General features: G+C 43.1%; 1 protein-coding gene across 2 annotated transcripts; it reads left to right on the top strand.

Moving 5' to 3' along the window:
* The first annotated feature begins 452 nt into the window (after nt 1–452).
* ppil2 (peptidylprolyl isomerase (cyclophilin)-like 2) lies at nt 453–20566 on the top strand. Of its 2 annotated transcripts, XM_053419992.1 has the most exons (21): nt 453–595; nt 763–812; nt 1564–1609; nt 1803–1865; nt 1993–2044; nt 2336–2387; nt 2706–2797; nt 3202–3291; nt 3396–3471; nt 3929–4089; nt 7698–7773; nt 8608–8714; nt 11638–11727; nt 12549–12582; nt 15026–15143; nt 15245–15301; nt 18343–18415; nt 18533–18595; nt 19054–19196; nt 20181–20225; nt 20256–20566. In XM_053419992.1, exons 1-21 carry the CDS (start codon nt 564–566, stop codon nt 20422–20424), a joined length of 1689 nt encoding a protein of 562 aa, XP_053275967.1. In that variant the 5' UTR covers nt 453–563; the 3' UTR covers nt 20425–20566. The 2 variants fall into 2 exon arrangements, with proteins under 2 accessions (XP_053275967.1, XP_053275966.1); XM_053419991.1 differs by having other exon boundaries at nt 20181–20566.
* The last annotated feature ends 3953 nt before the right edge of the window (nt 20567–24519 follow it).

Genomic DNA, 24519 nt, shown 5'->3' with positions numbered 1-24519 from the left:
GCTGATTGGTTCTCTTCAGTCACAACGTAGATTTTCACTCGTCGGGCTCCGGTCACATGACCTCATGTCACAAGGAATTTGCTCTGGTTATTGGTGCGTACAATGAACATAAAAACATAAAGACACAATAACACACATAAGAATGAAAAGAAACAATATAAATTTACTCACTATTTACTTCTTAATTACTCACTTTTTCTAATATTTATACAAAGTAACATTTGTTTTTGGGATTCAATGGGAGCATTGATCTAAGGCCAGACTGAAGTGTCATTGCTCATAGATCAAAGCAGTCTTTGAAGGTACTTATTTGTGTATTTATATTTATTTGTACACACTTGAACGGAAGTGAACTTGTTGATGCTGCTGAGGTAATTTGGCCTGAACCAATGTTCCGCTAGGGGGCAGCAGAGTGTCGCTGTAGCAGATAAAGCATCATAAAATACGACGACGAAGAAGAAGATAAACCGGAAAGGAAACAGAGCAGCGCGTCTGTTGTTGTGTCGGTGAACTATTTGATTTTTTCTGGAGAGAAACTCGTGGTTTTTACACAGAAACTCAAAATGGGGAAGCGGCAGCATCAAAAGGATAAAATGTGAGTGATCACGTGTTTCTGGATCAAACAGCGACACCGAGACGTGCTTGTTGCTGTTAGCTTAGCATGCTAACGCTGTTTGTCAACAAGCTAACTTTACTTTTACTCTTATTTAACGTATCTTCCGGTGTTTACATGTATTATTGTGTGTTTACCCCCCCCTTCAGGTACATCACGTGTACAGAGTACACCAACTACTACGGAGGAAAACGAAACGGTTTGTGTTTTACCACCTTTCAACCCACAAACTGTGTTTACAGCTTTATTAACTTTAACCTGTGAAAACAAACCTTTCATTGTATTTGTGTAGTGTAAATAAATATTTATAAATGTTCTCAAGTCACAGTTTGTCTCATTGGACTTAACGAGGTGCGACATCTCTGCAGTTAAACCTCAACAAGAGTAAAACGTTCAAAAAACCTTTAATAGAAATTAATAATAATTAGAAACCCCAGTGGGTCACGTGTGAGGGATCAGGGAACAGAGCATAACAACAATATTTACATTTATTAGAAAAGACTGACTTACATAAGCCAATGGTTGTATTAATATTTCAGGTATTTTTGCAAAAGTCTGACAGATGAATAAGCAGTACAGTGTAGAAGTATTGTGTATCTGAGCTCTAGTTGTATTAATAATCCACAATCAGCTGCGATCATCAGTCACAGATTTGAAGTTCATGTTTGGATCATTAATGATTCTTTTCCTTTCTTGTAGTTTTACTCTCCAGTTAAATACATAAATATATTGATTATGCATTATTTAAGCACAGTGAGGATGTTAGTGTTAATTATAATAGTTATTAATTGTCAAAGTATTTCATTATCAACATTTCCTCCGATCGCTGTCTTCAAAATAAAGATTCGAGCTGCTGTTCACAGACCAGTTTTAGAAAGTTTCTTTAAAACCAAGTAGACGTCTGGAACTTAAAGAAGTTTGAAGTTTGTCTTTATGTTTTTACTTTCCAGTGATCCCTCAGGCAAACTTCAGACGCCTTCCATTCGACCACTGCAGGTAAGAAGAATCACAACACGTCTAAATTAGACATCTATGAAATTATGTCCTCGCTGTTCCATTACTGTACGATCATTTGAAGGTAATACTGTAAACTGCAGAGATGTTAAAATCTAGGTTCACACTCAAACTCATAACTGAACATTTGTTTTTGGCGAGTTATTTCAAAGCAGTTTTCTCTGAAACCTTTCAGCTTGTCCCTGCAGCCGTTTGAGTATCCTGTCTGCACGGAGGAGGGAGTCCTCTTTGACCTGCTGTAAGAACATCATATTTAATAAATATATATCTTAAAGATGTCTGCTGGACTCTAAGTGAAGCTTTGTCTGTCGGTTGTTATTGGTTATTTGTTTAATACCTTACCTTCTCTCTTCCCTCGGTTTTAGGAGCATTGTTCCGTGGATTAAGAGGTTCGGCACTAATCCGATCTCTGGAGAGGTAAGAAATGATTCTCATCATATTGATACAGGTTCTTTAATCTACTGTCATTCATCTACCACATTGACTTCTGTTCTGCAGCTGTTTGGGGGTCGAAATATGAAAATGTATATCGAATGCTGTTTTCAGACATGAAGCACTGCACCGGACACGTGTCTAACATGTGTTTGGAAACTCTAATGAGTCACAGTTACAAATCTAAAGTCAAAATCACCATGGGTTGAATCTAAACGTCTGAAGTGTAAAAACGTTGTTGATTGCACTTTAACACTTGTTTGTTGGTTCCCACAGAAACTTGAAGCAAAGTCTCTGATCAAACTCAACTTCGCCAAAAACAACGATGGTAAATAAACTCGAGTTCCGTCTCATTTAACCTCCAGAGATTCACACAGACACTAATTACAAAGCATAATAAGGTTAACACTGACATTAGGGCTTAATTCCTCAGCTCCAAATCACCAGAGTTAGTGGGTCGTTGGGAAATAGAAAGGTCAGAGTCCCACTAATGTCACTGCGGTTCTGTGAGAGAGCCTTTGAAGGAGTAAATTAAAGCAAGTGGCTACGGGAGAGGAGATCTAACTCAGCAGGGGGCACACTCATGAGGAGCTTCTGTGACTCTGCTGCTTTGCTTTCCTCTGATGTGTTCTTCTCTTTCCACCAGGGAAGTATCACTGCCCCGTTCTGTACAACATCTTCACAAACAACTCTCACATCGTCACCAACAAGGTCACAGGCAACGTCTTCTCTAACGAGGTGAGTGACATCACCGACGTGCCACTGATCCTCACACGACCTCTTTGTCCACATGTCTCAGATTACACAAACAGCTCCAGAGATGTTATTATGATGATTATCCACGTCAGTGTGATACAGTGCACATGGTCTCATAAGATGCTGCCTGACATCAGAGTACGAGTTGTGTACAACAAACGTTTCTCCAATTAAAATGAGGATTAAACACGTTCAGGAAACATTTCCTCTGCTTTGACAGATCTTCAACAAAGTAGAAACTGACTTTTTCTTAAAAAATACGTTATTTTTAATTATGAAAAAATCAGAAAAGCAACAAAAATCTGTCAAATTGCTATAACATGATGATAAGAAGTATATACAAAGGAAAGATCTCTAGTTTCTCTCTCTTTCACCTTGTCACTCAGGCTGTGGAGCAACTCAACATTAAGACCAAGAGCTTTAGAGATCTGCTCACCGATGAACCCTTCACCAGAAAGGACATCATCACAATTCAGGTGGGTTGTTGCTTTGGTTCACAAAGGTTATTGTAATTATTATTTTTAATAATTAGGGGAAAGAAGCCTATATTGTTTAGTTGATTTTTGTTTTGTCTTCATAGGATCCAACAAACCTGGATAAATTCAATGTTTCCGACTTCTTCCACGTGAAGAACAACCTGAAGGTGTTGGATCCAGGTGAGTTGTAGAGATGTTGTTTGCATTAAACATGAAATTATATGGATTCAGAAAATAATGAGCCTCTGGAAATGAAAGAGTCTGAATCAAGCGAGGATGATCTGTTCTTCTATTCAAGAAAAAATTAATTAAATACAAAGAACATTATTGACAAAGAGAGAATTTCAGATGCTTCTGAGCTTCAGGATATTTCACAGGATGTTTCCAGAACTAATCATAGTTTTACACATTTGGTTAATTAATTTTCTTCAACAGAAGTTGTGTTGCCTGATGCTTGAACCTATTTCGAATTTATCTACATCACATCCTTTTAAAGCCAAAAACAATGGAACAATAGCTACAGACAAATATGAGAAATTGACAAATACAGTTGAGGGTTTAAAAGCCTAAAGTCTCACGTTGTCTTCGGACTTGAAAGAGTTTTAAATCATTTCCTTCCTCTTTCTGTTTCTCTCAGAGGAGGAAAAGGCCAAGCTGCACCCCCAGTACCACCTGAAGACGACCAACCTGGAGACCAGGGAGACCTTAGCTGAGCTGTACAAAGACTACAAGGGCGACAAGCTGCTGGCCTCCACCATGTTAGTGCCCGTGCCCAAGAAGACGGACAAGATAAACGCTGTAAGCAAAAACATTATGATGCTCATTTGATTTCAAACTGAAACCTGTGGAGGGAACATGACGAATGACCAAGAAACTCTGAGTTAAAATATCAAACATAAGCAGAAAAACAGATTCACATCTTGGTAAAGTAAGTAAATCACCTGAGGGTTGTGGGTTCACATCCTCCGTCTGTGTGCGACAACGAAGAAACCAGAACTGACCACATGTGACCAGAAATTACACTGAACTGAATTCTGTAATTCATTTTTCACTTTCAGTAAATTAGAGGTAGGTGAAAGATCTGAAAGGCTTCGAACTGGTTTTTAAAAGGTTCCCAAGTAGAACCAGCAGTAGAACCAACAGTAGAACCGGCAGTAGAACCGGCAGTAGAACCAGCAGTAGAACCAGCAGTAGAACCGGCAGTAGAACCGGCAGTAGAACCGGCAGTAGAACCGGCAGTAGTACCGGCAGTAGAACCAGCAGTAGAACCAGCAGTAGAACCAGCAGTAGATTCAGCAGTAGAACCGGCAGTAGAACCGTCAGTAGAACCGTCAGTAGTACCGTCAGTAGTACCGGCAGTAGAACCGGCAGTAGAACCTGCAGTAGAACCGGCAGTAGAACCTGCAGTAGATCCAGCAGTAGATCCAGCAGTAGAACCACTAGTAGATCCAGCAGTAGAACCAACAGTAGATCCAGCAGTAGAACCGGCAGTAGAACCGGCAGTAGAACCGGCAGTAGAACCACTAGTAGAACCACTAGTAGAACCACTAGTAGAACCTGCAGTAGATCCAGCAGTAGTACCTGCAGTAGAACCACCAGTAGAACCAACAGTAGATCCAGCAGTAGAACCGGCAGTAGAACCGGCAGTAGAACCAGCAGTAGAACCACTAGTAGAACCTGCAGTAGATCCAGCAGTAGAACCAACAGTAGATCCAGCAGTAGTACCTGCAGTAGAACCACCAGTAGAACCACCAGTAGAACCGGCAGTATAACCAGCAGTAGAACCACTAGTAGAACCACTAGTAGAACCTGCAGTAGATCCAGCAGTAGAACCAACAGTAGATCCAGCAGTAGTACCTGCAGTAGTACCTGCAGTAGAACCGGCAGTAGAACCGGCAGTAGAACCAACAGTAGAACCGGCAGTAGAACCTGCAGTAGTACCAGCAGTAGAACCTGCAGTAGAACCTGCAGTAGAACCGGCAGTAGAACCGGCAGTAGAACCAGCAGTAGAACCTGCAGTAGAACCGGTCCAGCACAAGGACTCAGTTCTCTTTGGTGGAAACAAGGTCCAGTTTTCTCAGTTGTTGAATCATAAGAAATCAATTTTTCAGTTTCAGCTCTTGGGAGATTAAAAAAATTGATAAGTCATGAATAATTTATTAAAAGCATTTAAACAGATGTAACAGTTCTACAGTAAAGCTGCTGTGAGGAATTTATCCAGTGAAGAAGTGTAACTTTCACTTCGTACACCAGGAGGAGCCAAACACACATTAATAGATGAACTGCACTGACGACAACAAGACAAAACAACAACATCCAGAAACAGAACAAAGGATGTTTCAGTGTTGTGAGGAATATGGATCATATTTAACATGTGCGTTCAATGAATTACAGCAAATGTCTGTATTTACAAAGATATTTAGAAAAACACGTTGAGATCTAAAATATTAGACATAATTAAACCTTTGAGTTTGGAATGTGATTGGTAGAAAAGGATTAACTTTGAAACAGCGTCTGGATTCTCTGTGTTACCTGGTGTAAACTTCTGGCCTCAGTGGTTTCCAGTTTAACTAAAGGGAAAGAAAACGTTCAGATGCTGAACAAAGAAGGTCGTCTGTGGTCAGGCTGCCTCTGAGACGTATCCTTGAATAACCGGGTGGAGGAGGAGGAGGTGGTGGAGGAGGAGGTTAGAGGAGGAGGAATCCTGATTCACTTTGAGAGACAACATCTCTGCTTTTATCAGCTGCTGCTCCACCACGTCTGGTTTCCAGACCTGGAGAGCAACTGAGTCCATGTAGAAGATTCATGGTCATTAAAATACAAAATACGAGTAAGTAGATCTAATTACCGGGAAAATTTGTAAAGCAAACGTTCAGTGCTCTCATTGGAAGTTTAAAAATATGTACATCAACCTTTCGGTGTGTGAGCTTCCTTGCTTTGCAAATTTACATCATTATTAATCTGTGGGAAAGCAAAGAAGGAAATAAAATGATATTTTTTGGTGAGATTTTGATTTGAAGTCAAAGTGAAAATCAAGTGTTCTGTAAATTCACAAAGCTTTAAGTTTGTCTTGTTTACCAGTTTTCAGTGTAAAGGTCTTTCACACCAAATCTGAATTATTCCTCCGAAAAATATGTTCAACCTCATGTTGCTTCAATCACGTTGACACAATACTCAGAAATTCATTACATTTTTCATAACAGGTTAGATTTTGTTGTGTTTTTCTCTCTAAGTTGTTCCACAGAGTTGTTTGAGCTCCTGTCAGAGCTGGTTTGAGTCAAACTGGACCACTGATGGATCTAGTCATTATAGTAAAGTAATTATTTTACATTACATTTGAAAAGCACCAGAGCTTCCCCCCCGCTGGCTCTCAGTTCACCGTGGAGGTGACGCTCAGCAGCCTCTGAGGGAACAGGGAATATAGGTCAGACTGAGCACACAAGGTGAAGTCTGTGCTTTCAAGCGTCTTCACAAGAACTAGAGCAGAAGAATTCTAAGCCAGGATTGTAGAATAGACGTGAGCTTTTAAAATCCATTTTCACTTCTCAGCTTTCATCTTCGCTCAGCTCTTATTCTCTTAGACCTAAATAACTCCTCCGGTCTCCCGGCTGGGTTTTGTGGTATATTAAGGTGAACATCACTATTCAGCAAATGTATTCTACTATAATTTAAGCTCAAACGACCTGAAAGCATCTTAAGTGCCCCGAATTATGAGATGGCAGCGATTTCTCCACGCTGGGGTGGGGGGCTGTGCTCTTAGTCGTACAGAAGCTGCCGCGGCTGAATGTGAGGACACACAACGCTGTGAGTCCATGTGAGGAAACAAAACTTCTCCTTTAAAACTTGTTATTGTTCTTTGCATGTCGGTGCACGTCTGCAAGAAACATTTCTGGTTATAAAATGAAGAATGTGCACATATGACAAAGTTAATCCTAAAAACAACGTAACTGTTGTAAAGAGCAAGTTTTAATTTGTCAAAAGGGAAAATATGAAGTTGTTACCTCGACCCATTCTGTATTCATCAAGGTATCAAACCCAATTCTCTCATCTGATCACTTCGTCTGCTTCCTGTGGATCTGTCCTCGTCCTCTGACGTCTCTGTGTCAGTCCAATGCTCGTTTTAATCTGCTATTAATTTCATTCATTTTAATTAATGGCGTCATATTTTGAAGAGCGTGAAAAAAAACTTGCATAAAGTAAAAATATATAATGAGGTCTCTGCTGTTCAAAGCCGTTTTCATCGTGTTATGTTTGTAGATAGAAGAAACTAAAATCAACCCATTCATTGGCTTTTGAATTAACCAACATTATAAATGAATTCATTAAGAGCAGACGTGGTGTTTAGAAGGTGGAGTGAGGAAACATCCAAACTGTAACTCTCTCTCTCTCTCTCTTCTCTCCCTCAGGCTCATTACTCCACAGGCACAGTGTCCGCCTCCTTCACGTCCACGGCCATGACTCCGGCCACTGTTCACGTAGCAGGTGAGTGAACCTCAGGTTCCCAGCAGAGAGAAACGTGCACCTCTGGTTCAGATCAACACATTCATCTTTATTTATCCAGTGAAGTCGGGGGGGGTCACACTCGTGCAGCTTTGTGCTCACACTGTGTTTCCTCCTCCTGTCAAACTCTGAGCTGCTTCATGGGAAAGAGTCACTGTTACACAACTGTGTAGTGCGTTCACTACACAATTTTCTATACATTGTATAGACAACGCATGTATTTATCATATCCATATATTCAGTTCCAGAGTCTGGAACAGAAAAATTTGTTCCCACAAAGTTGGAAGCTTAGAATTGTCCAAAATGTCTCAGTGAGCTGAAGCATTGGCGTCACTGGGACTGATGATGTGTGTGTGTGTGTGTGTGTGTGTGTGTGTGTGTGTGTGTGTGTGTGTGTGTGTGTGTGTGTGTGTGTGTGTGTGTGTGTGTGTGTGTGTGTGTGTGTGTGTGTGTGTGTGTGTGTGTGTGTGTGTGTGTGTGTGTGTGTGTGTGTGTGTGTGTGTGTGTGTGTGGTATTGAATAGACAGGATTTCCATCTTAGTTACTGATTTATTTATGTCTCTAAATCTCTTTTTAAATATTGCTCTATGTAAAAAGGTGATTTGGATGAAATAATATTCATGAGAGAATCATTTCCTGGTGAATCTTAATAACCGTCACACTGACGAAGCTCTGAGGGTTTTCAAAGGTCAGAGATTTTACCTTCAGCAGCATGAGGCTCACAAACAAAAATCAATGAAATCCAAAGACTGTCTCCATCTCAAAAGGTTGTCATCCATAAGTCACAAGAACTGAAATCATATTTTCCTGTTGCAGAGGCCATCGCTGACGACACGGTGCGTTACGGGTACGTGAAGAAGAAGGGCTACGTCCGGCTCCACACCAACAAGGGGGACGTGAATGTGGAGCTGCACTGTGATAAGGTAACGACCTCACACACACACACACACACACACACACTCGTCTTGTGATGTTGTTGTGACGCAGGTTTGGCCTGAGCTCCTGCTCGACTCATCCAAACACTTAAATCCACCTTTTGCAGAGTCTGACCTTCAGCCGGCCAAAGTTTTTACATCTTGGCAAAGAGTTGTTTGTCGTGTTCCTCGTTCTTAAGGTTGTTCTCTGGCTCCTGGGAGACGGCGTGCGTTCCAGGAATGTGTTTCTGCCCCGGTAACCAGGCGTCTCGAGTGCTGGGCTCTCATTGGCCCCTGAGCCGTCGAATCAGAATAATGAGTGGAGCGAGGCAGCGGTTAGACGAGCTGCCCTCGGTGCCCCGCTTCCTCCTCCTCTTCCTCAGCACCTTCCTCCCTGGTGGTTCTCACACAGCGGCTCTACTCGCGGCCGGGTGTTTATGAATTAATGAGCGCTGCCTCGCTGTCACATGCCCTCTCAGTCCAGAGCCCCCCCCCCCCCAGCCTGAAGGGCCCGTTCACGTTGGACGTCTCCACCGCCCTCGTTGTCCCGGCTCGGATGAGACGTGGGGGGGGGGGCAGACGTGGGAGATGTGATGATGACGACACAGCTGGAAATAGACTTCACCTGATGACTGTGATGGATTCACAAATGTTTTTACACAGTGAAGATTTATATTTAGATTCAAATAACAATCTGAAGGAGGTTTTATTTTCTGTCAGCAGGACATTTAACCACTGAACCGATCTTCATGAAACTCATTATTTATATAAGCAGATCAAATTGAGGGGGCGGGGCCGGGGTTGTTTTTGTGTTGGAGGTTGTTTTAGTGAGTTCCTGGGAACAGTTCATGCATCTTGACTGATTTCTATGGGGGGGTGCAGTTTGGGCTTGGTTGTATTTCAGGTCAGTGTGTGTGTGTGATGTGCGTGTAGTGCCATTCTAGTTGTGTTTAGGTTGTGTATTTGATTCCAACACTGTGGAAGGATGGGGTTCAGATCTAAGTTGTTGTTTTCATTGTGTTTAACAGTGAAAAGGAGGTTTTTCAACATTTTCTGGTAATTTCTCAAGAAATAAGACAAACGAGATCTTGAAAGGTTAAAACTTATCTGACCTCATATGTAACTTCTTGACCTTTACCACATCCTTCTCTTTAACTTTCAATGATGTGCTTAGGTTCCTGGGGTTCTAAATACATGCACACAATCTTGGCAGAATACATTTTTTATTTTCTCAGACTAATGGAATTATTTTAATGGCTTTTATGTCCCTCATCCCCCGGGTAATACTTTTAGAGGAGAAAAGCTCGTAACTTAATGTGAATTACCATTTTGTAAGTCTGCGTCAGCAAATCCTGTTTCCCTGCTGACATCACTGATTGCTGACAGCTCCAGGCAGCCAGGCTTGTTTTTATGTGGACTGCATTCGAAACATTCCCCGGCTGAAAAGTCTCTCAGAGAAACGGAGACACAAACACAGAAGCAGGCGGACACGCTAAGTTAATCACTAATACACAGCGGCGGCAGGCAGACGTGTCACAGACAAAGATCTCTGACGTAAAAGATTCTGTTTACAGATCAGAAGCATTGAGATGAAAGAAAGGAAAAGGTTTGAATTTTACTGAAATGTTATTAATGCAAACTGGTTCTGTCTTCCAACAAGACAGTTTCTCATGAGATTCGTGTTTGACGCGTTCTGTTCCATTCCACAAACTGTATTTAATGGCTAAAATTGGTTAAAACCAATCCCTGTTTTTAGTTTCTTCCTTCTTTTGTGGAGGGGTTTAAAAACAATAAGCCTCTTTGTACCAGAGTGCTCTGACAAACCAGGATTTAGCATGAAGGGTAAAAGAAGCAGCGAGTCGAGCCTCAGCAGCAGAATTGAGACGTAGGAGGAAATAAGACCAGCGGAGCTTCAAGGAACTCGTCACACAACGACAGGCCGATGAATAAAAACTGGTTTGATGAAGGTTCTTGGAAACCACCAGCCACCGCTGCCGGGGGGGGGGGAAGTTAAGTTTCTCTCCCACACACAGAAGTGTTCCTCGAGGCTGTTGGTGATAATAACACTGGACCAGAGCAGCCGGCTCATTTCACAGAGCGACAGCCCGTCAAGAGCAGCTTCTCTCAGCGGGGGGGGGGTTCTGTTATGATTTACCAGACGCCAACACAGACACAGGTCGACCCTCCAGATGTGTGTTCTTTAAAAACACCTACACAACATCCTTGTGACTGTGTAGAGTACCTGGCTTCTGTCTACAGAGCTCACCAGCGTGGTTCCCATTCCCAAAACCTCATGAAGACGTTACGTGCTCCTGAAGAAACAACAAGTCTGTTTGAGATCAACCTTGTTTTAAGGAAAACTTGAGTTCTCAATGTTGAGGAGAAATATTACACTACCCACAATCCTCAGGTGTAATAGTGGCGTCACTGTAAGCAGGGAAATGATATCCAGAATCTGCAAAAATCATGTCAGCTATTAGCGGATGATTCAGCGTTGCATTACGTTTACCACAGAGCAGCCAATCCCAATGGTTACTGGGATGTAGATGACATCTGTTCTGATATCTATGGGATGATATCTGGAGGTTGAAATTAATTAATTAAAGTCATGTCCCAAACCTCCACCAAGACCAGAAAGTTCCTTCAATTCAATCAAGCTGCACCAAATATCAGGACCCATGAATTATTCTCTGGGAAATGTATGAAAATGTTGAAAAACGTCTCTCACAATGTTAAAGAGAGAGGAATTAAAAATCCCTTTTGCTGCACTAACCTCTGCCAAAGATAATCTCTTTGGCAGAGGTGATAAACTTATAGAGCAGCTGATATTATTGACTGTGGACAAACCTTCCTCGACCCCAGTGACTGAGAAGCTGAGTCAGTTAATGATAGTTGTTTTAATCTAATAAACGTGTCTCTCTCTGTCCTCCAGGTTCCCAAAGCTGGAGAGAACTTTGTCCGTCTGTGTAAGAAAGGATACTACGATGGCACGGTGTTCCACAGGTCCATCAAGAACTTCATGGTGAGGACTCCAACTCCACCACAATGCTTTTCTGCTTCTCTCTCTCATTCGCTCTCCTCTGCACCAACAAAGAAGAGCTGGAACTGGTTATGTCGGCAGAAACTGGAATATACGGAGAATTTCAATACAGAGAGTGAGATGTGATAAAAGGATGAGTGACAGTTTCCAGAACAAATAGATTTTATCTGGGGACGTCTCATAACTGGAAACTGAGACATTTTATATGAATGTTGGTGAATAAGGTTTAGATTATTTTATATTTAGGTGAATTAATCCTCTACCCCCCCCCCCCCCCCCCCCCCGTGTACCCACCTACCCATGAACCACTAACCAGGGAGTCATTCACCTCGTCTGCTGTTGAGATAATTACACATGTGAGTGTTTATCACTTCAGAGACGAGTAAACACACAAACTCTCTGCTCCTGCTTCCTCCAGTGTTGGCAGAAATGATTCTGCCAGGCCTGGGGTCATGGCGTCCACACACACACTGCAGGAACCCACTCGTCTCAATGTGCTCCGCAGCAGCACCGGTGGTCAGAACCTGCAGCTTTTCAGAGAAGTGCTCTTGATTAACAATGAACAATGGAGGCCAGTATCCTGCGAGGCTTTGACGTCTGTTCCTAATGATTACAAGGAACACGACTCCAGTTTGGCCCTTTGACAAAAGGAAAATATAACGTTACAAGTTAAACCCTCATTTGACCGCTTAACAAAAATTTAACATTTTCCTCTAATAGGTAAAAGGAACAAAGTGTGTATTCAGCTTTTGAATGAGCATCACACGTCACCAGCACGTAACAGAGTTTGTTTTTGTTTCCAGATTCAAGGAGGGGACCCGACTGGCACCGGTACAGGTGAGAACCAGCACTCACACCACAGAACAGCTCCCTGTTGAATTATTAATAGTTCCCTTTTGGAAGCTTTGCGTAAATACCGCTGGCAACTTCACATGTAAGTCGAGAGTGTTACTAAATATACTCTGCAGAGGACATGGGGGTTCAGAAGACACACACACACACACACAGACAGAGAGAGTGATTATTTGGAGGGAAAGGGGCTGGGTGTAGGGGGCAGAAAGGGGGCTGGGGGGGGGGGGGGGGGGTGTTAAACAACCAAACAACCAGCGTTCGGTGTCATGTTCCTGTTTTTAAAGTGAGTTTCAAAGGCAGCTTGGTGTAATTGACTGCGAGGCCTCATCCAGTTAATTTCCTGCCTTCATGCCGTCTGTGCCGCTGAGGGACTTCACTGCACAAAGTGTGCTTTGTGTCGGAGGGCGTCTCTGAACGCTACACAAAATACACACACACACACACACGCTGACAGATTTATGAAGGTGTAGAATATCTGGCTTGAGGGTAAAACTCTCCTCGTCACCTGGAGCGAACAACGTGTGCACTGAAAATCACGAACAGACTTTCTAATGTGTTTTTAAAGACGACTTCTCCTCGTGGAGAACATCCACAGAACCAACTTGGTGCTTTCACTCTAACGACGACTTGCTAAAGAGGAAGTGGTTCTTTGACAGAGGCAGGAGTAGAAGGGGAAATGTCACCATGAATTGAGGCTATGCAAGAAAATCCCACCTGAAAATGTGAGCTCATTTTGAGTTTCATTGTCTTCATGTAAATTGAGCAGAGCCACTTCCTGGAAGCTGCTCACTGTGGCGTTCCAGTTCAGATGAGCCTCATGTATCTAAAACCCTCCAGAAGGAGCTGCTTCGGAGAAGGAGATGTTTTAAACATCCAAACCCGGACTCACACTCCTCATATGAAATGAAGCTCACGTGTTGGGCAGTGGTCAGATAACGTGCTCGTTAGTGGAGATGCCTCGCGGCTCTCAGACGGAGACCTCCTCCTCTTCTGTTTTCCTACACTCTCTGAATCAAGATGTTGCTGTTGTGATGGAATCATTTGAAATAACAACAGAGCGACTGCAGCTTCACAAACTGTCGGTGGAGAAGTTCTCCCTCTCGCTCTCCTCTTCGTTCACGATCCAGACGCACGGAGGTAAAATGTCAACAAGTTGATAAATTATGTAGAAATGTCACCGGGGCGGGGGGGGGGGGGGTGTTGACGGCTGCATAACACCTCCGAGGAGCTGATTGGCTGGTGGTATATGTTTAGACACTTCCAACCCATCACACACACACACAGCACACACTCATAGTTGTATACAAACACACACAGTTTCATGCACGTACACCAGCTGGCAGGACACAAACTGAAACACACCTCAGGGCGACAGATCCTCTTCCCCATCGTGAGCCAATGAGCTCCCGCGCTGCGTGTTCCTGTGAACTCATCGTGTTGAATCTCCATCATGAAGTCGCTCTGAATAATGATTCACAGCTGAAGCCTCTCGACGTGTTCGAGGGCAAACCGGCTTCTCGTGAAATCACACCGAGCCTCTGGAATGCTGCAGTGGTTTGAATGAGCGAGGGTTGTGTGTTGTTTTCATACAAACTAAGAGGATCATGACACTTAAACACACACTTATCAGTTGTACACAGCGACGTGTGCACATTAAACTCCAGATGGTTCAGTTCAACAGATTAACACTGAACTGTCAGTGACCTGCTGCCTGAAGGGAAAGAACTCGATGAGTTCCTTTAATAACTTGTTGGACTAGTTGTACTCGTCCAAACAACTTCCTTTTCCTCATCCAGGAAGTTTTTATTTGTAGTAATATCCCTGTGTAATTATTGGCAGACACAAACTTGCATAAACATGATGTACTTTCATTTAAATCACATTTACAAACATGAGGTTTTGACTTGTTGTATCGAGATGATAAAGATGGCGGCTCCTCAAACCTCATGTTTCTAATCAGATTGGTTTGAATTGGCTTTAACAGGGTGAAGCTTCGTGATTGACAGCTGAGTTTGACTCTGATTGGTCGAGTGTGTGTTTCAGCAGGAACTTGATACCACAGCTCAAAGTGTGAATCTGGGATTTGTTTGGGCTTCATTTCTGGAGACTGGGAGAAAGTGGAGACGTCTCATCTATCTTTATTCCCAGTCTGCGTATCAGCCTGAGAAATGGTTTCACTGTATCATGGTGGAATGTGAGGTGGTTCAGCGACTTCCATCTTCCCTCTGTCTGCTGAAGTCATCTGTTCCCCTTCAAGAGGAAACCACTGATAGAGACGCCTGAACTCCAGTGAACTGGGACTCTGGGGGGGAGATGAATATGTGTTACTGTTCTCAGTTAATGTTGCTGAAGAGTCGATGTAACTTCAAACCTTTCCTTGTCTCCTTGTCTCTCTCCTTCCTCCCTCACCCTGTCTCCTTATGCTCAGGTGGAGAATCCTTCTGGGGAAAACCTTTCAAGGACGAGTTCCGGCCCAACCTGTCCCACACCGGCCGCGGCATCCTCAGCATGGCCAACTCCGGTCCTGACACCAACAAGTCCCAGTTGTGAGAGATGTTCTTTTAAAAAGTGCTTCTTCCTAAAAGTACTTTAAATATACGTAGGATTTATACTAACGTTGCTTTGTGTTCTTTTCCTTTTCTCTCAGCTTCATCACATTCCGGTCGTGCAACTACCTCGACAGAAAGCACACGATATTTGGAAGGTAAAACTTTTTATATTATTATTATTGTTGTTGTGAGTAATTAAGCAGCGGAGCAGATGTTTGAAATGAGATCATCTTGACAGACGCTTGTTAAATCTTCTTCTCACTCTCTGATCCTCTCATGTTGTTCTTTAATAACCTGTTTCCTGTGGAGCTGCTTCAGAGCAGAGAGTCACCAGACAGAGAGGGAGACTCTACACCTTCCTGTAGACCTGCACACTGTAGACCTGCACACTGTAGACCTGCACACTGTAGACCTGCACACTGTAGAGCTATTTACAGGCCGTTATTTCAATGTGTCAGATAAACCTGCTGATTAATCAACAATTATGAAAAAGCACATTACCTGGGATGAGCCTTGAAAGAGGCAGATGACCAATATTACAAAATGTAATCAATTTATAATAAATATAAATTAAAAGCTTTCTATATTGTTACAAAGACACAGGAATTATAACTCTTGTTCCAACTAGATTTGTGCATAAATAAAAATCTTTGCTTGGTGTGTGAGTGCAATCACAAATTTGGTGGTGGTGGGGGGGGGCCTTTGTTATGTATAATGTGTCACTCAACTTGTAATAACAACTCATTATGAGCCTGGTGCTTCTGACTGAACTCCCTCATGTGAGGTTTCCAGAGCGACTCGACCAGGACCAGTGAAACATGCATCACTGAAACTCTCTTCCTCTCTCTCTCCCTCTCTCTCTCTCTCTCTCTCTCCCTCTCTCCTCTGTCTCTCGCTCTCTCGCTCTGTCTGAGCAAGATATTAAATGCTTTTCTTTTTGCAGTTGTCTTAAAATATTCAGGCTGCTTTCAACTGATTCTTCTCATGGTCGACTCACTTAAAGCTTCTGCTCTGAGCGAGTGCAGCGTCTCATGCTGTCCAGACTGGTTTGCTATCAGAACCAGGGGGTCTACTGGTTTCACTCCTGTCCATTGATTGGTTGTTTGGTTTGTGTGTAACCACGATTGTACAGAATCTACTGGACGGTTTACCCCAAACAATCTGGTATCGGTTCTGGCAGAACACTTTAAGTTTTGGTGTCGATCAGGGGGAGGGACCCGGTAGAGTTGAGGTGTTTCTCTAAGTCACTAAATGATGACACGTTTAGTATTAATTGGTGTTCTGATTGGTTGTGATCGACCAATAGAAACCAAACATCTTTACATTTGTAAGCAGTGACATTGCAAAGACTTAAAGAATAATCCATATTTTCTGTATTAGTAATATGAAGGCTGTCGTAGGCAGTGATGAACCAACAGAGTTCTTTCCTCTGTTTCTATGTTGGTTTCTCAGCCGACATCTTTACTGTTTTAGTTCACTCACAGTTTTCATCATGTCTTTTTCGGGGGGGGGTCGCAGCAGAAAGTGGTTTCCAGTGAAGAAGCTCTAAAAACCCAGTGTTCCCAACCTGCTCAGAGACAGACCTCAGACAGACACAGTCAGAGCAGCTGGAGACAGATGTTTACCTCGGGGGGGGGGTTGGTGGAGCCCTAAACCGAGTTAGAAGAATATTGGACTTGAGGCGATTTCAGGCAGCGGGTGGCAGCTGCTGTGGCCACCGCCCAGCAGTGATGGTGTTTGAGTCCGTGGCAGCAGGGAACCATCCCTCCAGTGTTAAGTCCCAACAGCTGATATTTGTTATGTTGTGGGCAGAAAATGTAAACTGGTTTGCTCATGAGGCCCAGAAACTGAGAGAACTCTGCTGAGCAGCTTCTGATTTCACCTTCGAATGTCGCACAATCAAATTCTTTCAGCTCCGATACATCTGCTGCACATGAAGCAATTAGTTCCCACACGGTCGTTATCCAGTGGGAAGAAGTTAAGACATTATCCTGTGGGAACAAGTTATTATCTTGTGCACCTGTCGGGACTTGAGAGACGAGTGTAACACAACGTGAATGTGTTTTCTCAGACTTCATAATGATCTGCTTCCTGTCTTGGCTCAAATCACTGGGTTCTGTAGTTTGTAGCACAGGTTGTTCAACGCTTGTTTGAGGTTGTGACTCAAATCAAACTATGTGGCCTCTGGTCCAGAGGAAGATATTGTGTGTTTCACTCAGTCTCACACTCACTGTGTTATTGACCCACACGTCTCCAGTCTGCAGTTTGGTGTCATGGCAGCTTTTAGAGCTTCAGTCTGAACGTCCTCGTGTTTCATCTTCTCACCTTTACCTGCTGCAGCACACACATGCATCATCGCACACCCCTGCACAACTTCAAACACACAACCAGTGAGTGTGAACCCCCCCCCCCCCCCTCTCCTTCAGCTGCAGGGTCGCCTGCAGTTCAGCAGCCCTGCAGTGGAGATGGATTTAGTGTCTGGCTAAAGGGCGATGTCACATCTTTATAAAGGTTATGTCATTTTGAACAAGGGGGGGGGGGTTGCATTCATTTCGGTTAGCCTTCCTCCTGTGGATCAGTTTTGTAGATTCATTAACAAGCCGATGTTAAAAAGGAGCAGGTAGCAGCTTCTTATTTAACTCTCAGGTTCTGTTGTGCGTCGGTAGATTCGATCAGGAGCTAATTACAGGTGATTGTGTAACGGCTGAAACTTCATCCTATTGGTTCAGAGCTCAGAACCACACATCAGGGTGTGACATCACCGGCCTGCAGCTGAACTGTAGTAACGATCAGCTGATGAGTCTCAGTTACATGGATCAGGAAGCTGGAGGGTTCAGGAATGAATCAATTAACATTAATATCAATATCATCTGTTGCTCGTTTCCAGGTGGTGAAGTGAACGAGGTTAAACTGAAATAATCCTGAAGAATCTGAAGAATCTTGATTAACCACCATTTAAAAACCTGTGTTTGTGATTGACAGCTGTTAAAGCTTCTTACTGAGATTCCAGTGGGATCTGAACGGATCAGATCGGATAAGTGGATTTGATTCTGGATTTGGATTCAGGGAAATATTATCAAATACTAAATCTTGTTCTGCCCTTGTTTGATCTGTGTGTGTGGGGGGGGAACCTGGGTCTCTGTTGTGTTCACCTCTGTGTGTAGAACATGAAGGATGTTGTGTTTTGTGTTTGCAGGGTGGTGGGGGGGTTTGAGGCCCTCACAGCCATGGAGAACGTGGAGAGTGATCCCAAATCAGACAAACCAAAGGTAAGAGTCTGTGAAGTTCACATGAGGAACGTTAACAGGAGCTGAGAGGACGAGACACTTCTCTTATATTCACTCGTCCTCTCAGCTCTTCAGCTTCCACATGTCTCTGTCTTCCAGTCGGAGATCAAGCTCATCAGTGCCACGGTGTTCGTGGACCCGTACGAAGAGGCCGACGCTCAGGTGGGTGTCTCTTCTTCACATGAACACTTCTGAGTTAATGATGGACGTCATCCAGAGCAGAGGCCACATCAGCTGAATGTGTGTGGGTCAGTGAGGTTGAGCAGAGACTCACTGAACGTCCTGGTTTACATCTGCAGATGTTGTTGTTGTTATTAGCATCTGTTCACTAGTTAGTGGATATTTTGTGGTGGGGGGGGGGTGACCCAAAGAAGAACCCATTGTATTTCAGTCCCGATCAGAATTAATGAGCAGATCCAGATTAGAGTGATTGAAAGAGTGGACACGGTTTTAACAGCTGCTCGGAGGGAAGTCCTGTCGCTTGTCCTCTGTCCTGCGTGTCCTCTGTCATGCGTGTCCTCTGTCATGCGTGTCCTCTGTCCTGCGTGTCCTCTGTCACGCGTGTCCTCTGTCCTGCGTGTCCTCTGTCACGCGTGTCCTCTGTCATGCGTGTTCTTCAGATCGCAGCAGAGCGAGAGCAGGAGGTGCAGAGGCAGGAGGACGAGAAGGAGCAGGCCAGCGTCTCCCTGAAGAAAAGACAGGAGCGTCTGGCGCCTAAGACCTTCAAAGAGGGTGTGGGGAAATACATCAACCCTTCCAAAGTGTAAGAACACACACACACACACACACACACACACACACACTCACTCATGTACTATTCAAGGAACGTCCCTGTCCTCTGCTGTAGAAGAGACTCGTGTTAATGTTGCTGTGACGTCTTATAAAAGCTGCTGGAAGTTTAAAGATCATTGACTTGATGTCAGAAGTTTCTCTGGTCCTCACCGGCTCTAAGTGTTTTCTCTCAGCAGGAGGTTTGATGAACAGGAAGGAAACAGATGATTAAACATTATAGTAACTCAGAAGGAGCCGAGGCCTGACATTCTAAATTGTCAATTATAGAGAAGATTACCTTTTTTCCTCATGGGGACAATTCAGGGACATTTCTATGTGTTTTGTGTTTTTATAGGAGAGTTCATGTTTGTCTGAAATCATAAAGACATCGCACACTGCTGCCACTTTATCATCAGACACAATAAAGAGAGGAACACTTCAGATCTCTGTTCTGTGGCTTTATTAAACTCAGCCATGCAGGGTTTTTATGCTGGTTTATGGATTTATGGTAGAAATAGTTTGTGTTGGAAAAGGTTTTATCTTCAGAATGAAACCCTCTTGTCTTCTGGCTGCTGTCACATCTTTATATTCAGAACTTTGAAAAGTATTAATGCTTTTGGCTCGTTGAACAATGGTCTCATAAGTTTTCAGGATGACAGAAATGAGCTTTTAGCCTAAACACAAGGAAGTAGTTTTGTGTCTGAGCAGCAGTCGGTGGAGAAGCAGGAGTTAGTGACTGAAACCAGACGTATGAAGATTCCTCCTCTGGAGAACGTTCAACTTCCTCTTTGACCCATCGACTGTTGTAGCTTGTTCATATCCGGGAGGTTTTGGGCTCATTTCTGGATGTTGAGAGGAATTGGAAACCTGTTGCTATCGTTATTTACAGTCTGTGTGTGGAAATAGTAAATTATTCAGGTAATCCATCATCTCATAGTGACCTCAGTGTGTTGATCATCTGGTTCGGCTCTTTCAGAGTAAAACGTCCGGCGGCTGAAGATGAGAGCGGACCATCCACCAGCGGAGCGTCCACCAGCGGAGCGTCCTCCAGTGGAGCGTCCACCAGTGGAGCGTCCTCCAGTGGACCATCCACCAGCAGAGCGTCCATCACGGGACCCTTACCCAGCAGGTTGTCCACCAGCGGAGCGTCCACCAGCGGAGCAGCTGCAGCCAAGAAGTCCAAAGGGAAGTCGAGTCTGGGGGACTTCAGCTCCTGGTAGAGCGACACTTTCAGCTGCTCTGTATTTTTACTGGTGAAGCTAAATGTCGGCTCTACTTCACATTTACATTTTTATTATTGTTCATCATTTCTCAGTTTTGGTGTCTTGTGAAAGTCTCGATTAAAGTCACGTTTTTCAATGATGATGCGTTAACTTGTATTTTGTGTCACATCCTGTGTGTTGTTTTAACTGTGTGATTGTGTAGAATGATTTCCACAGTTCTAAGATGAAACACTTCTCAGTAAGAATGAATTCATCTTTTCACGATTCACCATCTGATCAATGTTTGGGCTGAGACCATGTGAGGGAACTGATTGGTTGTGGGCAGTTAATGATAAACACCAGAGAGACTCAGGGGGTTTTACTCTCTGGTGAAGAACGATGCCAGCGCAGCTCCCAGATCTGTTAGTGGATGTGAGTCCTTCAGCCGCTGCCTCACAAAGCTCCAGGTAAAGATGAAGTCAACACATGAAAGATTCATCTGGAGCTCGCTCACTTCATGTCCACAGAGGACGTCTGCTTATTTCAGGACTTTCAGATTCTACTCATCCGACTGAAAAGTGAAAAAGAAAAGTTCGGAGGAGCTCTTCTACATATTAAATATGAATATGAGCCTTGAGGAATAAAGTTGTAATAAGAAAATAAAATTGTAACCTCAACAAGAATTAAGTTGCAATATAAACGATATAAAAGTCTTAATTTAACGATATGAACATAAAATCGTAATATGAGATTGAAGCTGTTAAGACAACAGTCGCATTATTAAAAGAATGAAGTAGCAATACTATGAGAATATATTAACAATATGAGACTGTAGTGGTAATATTAAAACATTAAAGTCATAATTTAACAAGTATAAAGTTGTAATTTAGTTTCCGACCCTCGAGTGTCATTAAGATCTAAAATGATGCAACGTTTCAGACTCTGGTTTCTGGAAAACATCAGTTTCCAGTGGAATCTGCAGCTGCTGGTTGTGAAGCAGAAGTTAAACTGGGACGGTTCCTGTTCAGGTCCTCGCTGCTCAGGAGGAACAGTGGAACCCCCCCGATTCCCCCCCTGTCACATTATCCATAATTCATCAGCTGCCTGGTTAACGTCTCTAATGCTTCTCCTCTGAGGTCTTATTTTTAAACCGTGCTCTCTGCCTCAGTGAGGTGAAGCTGTGTGACTTCCAGAGCTTCACGATGAAGACTCCAGAACCGGAGCTTCATGATTCTCCTCCTCACACCGGGTCCTGAGGACGAGCAGCAGTGACTCAGCGTTTCTGTCCCGTCGGCTCTGAAGTCGCTGATTCAATGAATAATTGAGTTCTGTGGTTCTTGAAAGAATTGAACGTGTGATTTGAAACGGGGGGGGTCACGAGGTCACGGTAACTTCAGACATGAAGCAGTTCACATAATGTTCAGACACGGTGTCATTAGGTTTAACTGCACGGTTCAATACAATAGACTGAGAATATACAGATACTTAAAGGTGTTGAAAAGGTTTTACTTTATTTACCCCATGATTAATAAAGTATCTATCGAGTAATTTATATGTTTGACCAAATTGTTTTGATAAATGTTTGAATTAGATCTTGGCAGATATGAATTTTTAGGGGCCCATTGTGTGATATATATATACATGTAAAACAAAGTGTGTGTACGTGCTTTATAGATATTAAATTCATCTGTTACAATCGGCAGTGAAAGTTTGTGCTGTTCTCAAACTTCTGTGCAGGATCCTGTCGAGGAGTTTTTAATATAACTCGTTCATAAGGATAATAAAGACAGTTTGTGAGATCAATTTGACCTTTGACCTCTGAATCCTCATCAGGTCATTACTGAGTCAATCTCAACGTTTCTATCAAAAGAAGAAATTCCTTCACATTAACTGAATTCATCTACAAACTGTAAGAACGACAGAAAAGTTGTGAATCAATACTTTCAGTTATTTGAGCTCCTCTGAGCTTCTTGTTCTCGACCTGCAGCTTCTCTAATGTAAATTAAAACAGTTTCCTAAACACAGACTGATGAAATGTTCCATTGGCTGATTTCCAGCCACAGGTTTTAGTGTCTGACCTGAAATAACAGTTTTCTTAAGGTCTGTCCTTTGCTCAGGTCTCAGTTAATTGTCCTCACGAGGACACTTGTAATCACGAGCCTCCTGTATTTCTGTCCCCGAGACGTCTCAGGACTTTACGAGGACATTTGCTTTATGTTTGTTGGACAGTTCAGCGCCGAGCACAAGAGCGACCGTTAAAGTGAAGCCGGTGATTCTGCCAAACTCAAACTCATCAAGACTTAAGTTTGAGTTTTAAAGAATTAGTTTTCCAACTTACGTCTAGTTTCAGAGCGACAGTTAACTTTAATTCACAGAAACAGATGTTAGCAAAACACAGTTCATTAGAATCATGGACAGTGGATTTATGTCAATTTAATTTATTCATATAACTAATTCAGTTCATGTGGACGAGTTGTCTCCACAACCACCAGAAGACGTGATCTTTGTGTGTTCCCATCAGGATTAATGAGCTCCAACATGGAGGTCGAGTCTTCATCATGTCTTCATCAAGTCTTCATCATGTCTTCATCAAGCCTTCATCAAGTCTTCATCATGTCTTCATCAAGTCTTCATCATGTCTTCATCAAGCCTTCATCATGTCTTCATCAACTCTTCATCATGTCTTCATCAAGTCTTCATCATGTCTTCATCAAGTCTTCATCAAGTCTTCATCATGTCTTCATCAAGTCTTCATCACGGGTTCATCATGTCTTCATCAAGTCTTCATCATGTCTTCATCAAGTCTTCATCATGTCTTCATCAAGTCTTCATCATGTCTTCATCGAGTCTTCATCATGTCTTCATCATGTCTTCATCATGTCTTCATCAAGTCTTCATCAAGTCTTCATCAAGTCTTCATCATGTCTTCATCAAGTCTTCATCATGTCTTCATCATGTCTTCATCATGTCTTCATCAAGTCTTCATCAAGTCTTCATCATGTCTTCATCGAGTCTTCATCATGTCTTCATCATGTCTTCATCAAGTCTTCATCAAGTCTTCATCAAGTCTTCATCATGTCTTCATCATGTCTTCATCATGTCTTCATCAAGTCTTCATCATGTCTTCATCGAGTCTTCATCATGTCTTCATCATGTCTTCATCATGTCTTCATCAAGTCTTCATCATGTCTTCATCAAGTCTTCATCAAGTCTTCATCAAGTCTTCATCATGTCTTCATCAAGTCTTCATCATGTCTTCATCATGTCTTCATCAAGTCTTCATCAAGTCTTCATGAAGTCTTCATCATGTCTTCATCAAGTCTTCATCAAGTCTTCATCATGTCTTCATCATGTCTTCATCAAGTCTTCATCAAGTCTTCATCATGTCTTCATCATGTCTTCATCAAGCCTTCATCATGTCTTCATCACGGGTTCATCACCAACATGAACGTAGCAGCGGCTTCACTTCTTCTTCTGACAAACAGATTCCACCGGCTCCAGGAGGCAGCTCCTCCTCAGGTCAACCTGTCCCAGAATGCATTGGGCTTCGCTGACGAGTCGTCATCAGAGAGGTAACGACGCCGTGACGCCAATCATCGAGATTCTCTTCGTCCTCAAAAGGGGGGCGGAGCTTTGACTGGGACACAGCTTAGGTCATTTGTTATTTTGGGACTGAGAGCCCCCTAGAGGCCAAAGTCACATATTGTCACGTCCCCCCTTCAGTCCCATGGCCCCTGAGGGACAACCTGTGTCCTCTCTCACACACAGAGAGCGTTTCACTGGGATCGTTGTGGGAGGAGATCACTGGTTTCTTGTTAAGACGTTAAAGTGAATCCTCGTCGTGGAAGAGAAGGCAGCCGCCCCCCCCCCCCCCCCCCCCCCCACGAGGGCAAAGGGTTCGTCAGAGCTTTTGAATCTGAAACATTTATGATGCTTCATCGTCCACAGAGAGATGATGAAGCTACAGGAACTCTCACCGATCAGGAGAAGCTCCGTGTTCGCAGCTGAAAGCTTTTAACTGAGATTCTTAACCTGATGACGACACAAACGCTGTATTAATTCTGCTAATATGAAGTTTTATATTTGTGATAAAAGCTTTTCATGAAAGGGATT

This window comes from Pleuronectes platessa, chromosome 4 (assembly GCF_947347685.1).
Source record: "Pleuronectes platessa chromosome 4, fPlePla1.1, whole genome shotgun sequence".
NCBI lineage: Eukaryota > Metazoa > Chordata > Actinopteri > Pleuronectiformes > Pleuronectidae > Pleuronectes > Pleuronectes platessa.
The sequence above is the reverse complement of the archived record's forward strand: the minus strand, read 5'-3'. Positions and strand labels throughout refer to the sequence as shown.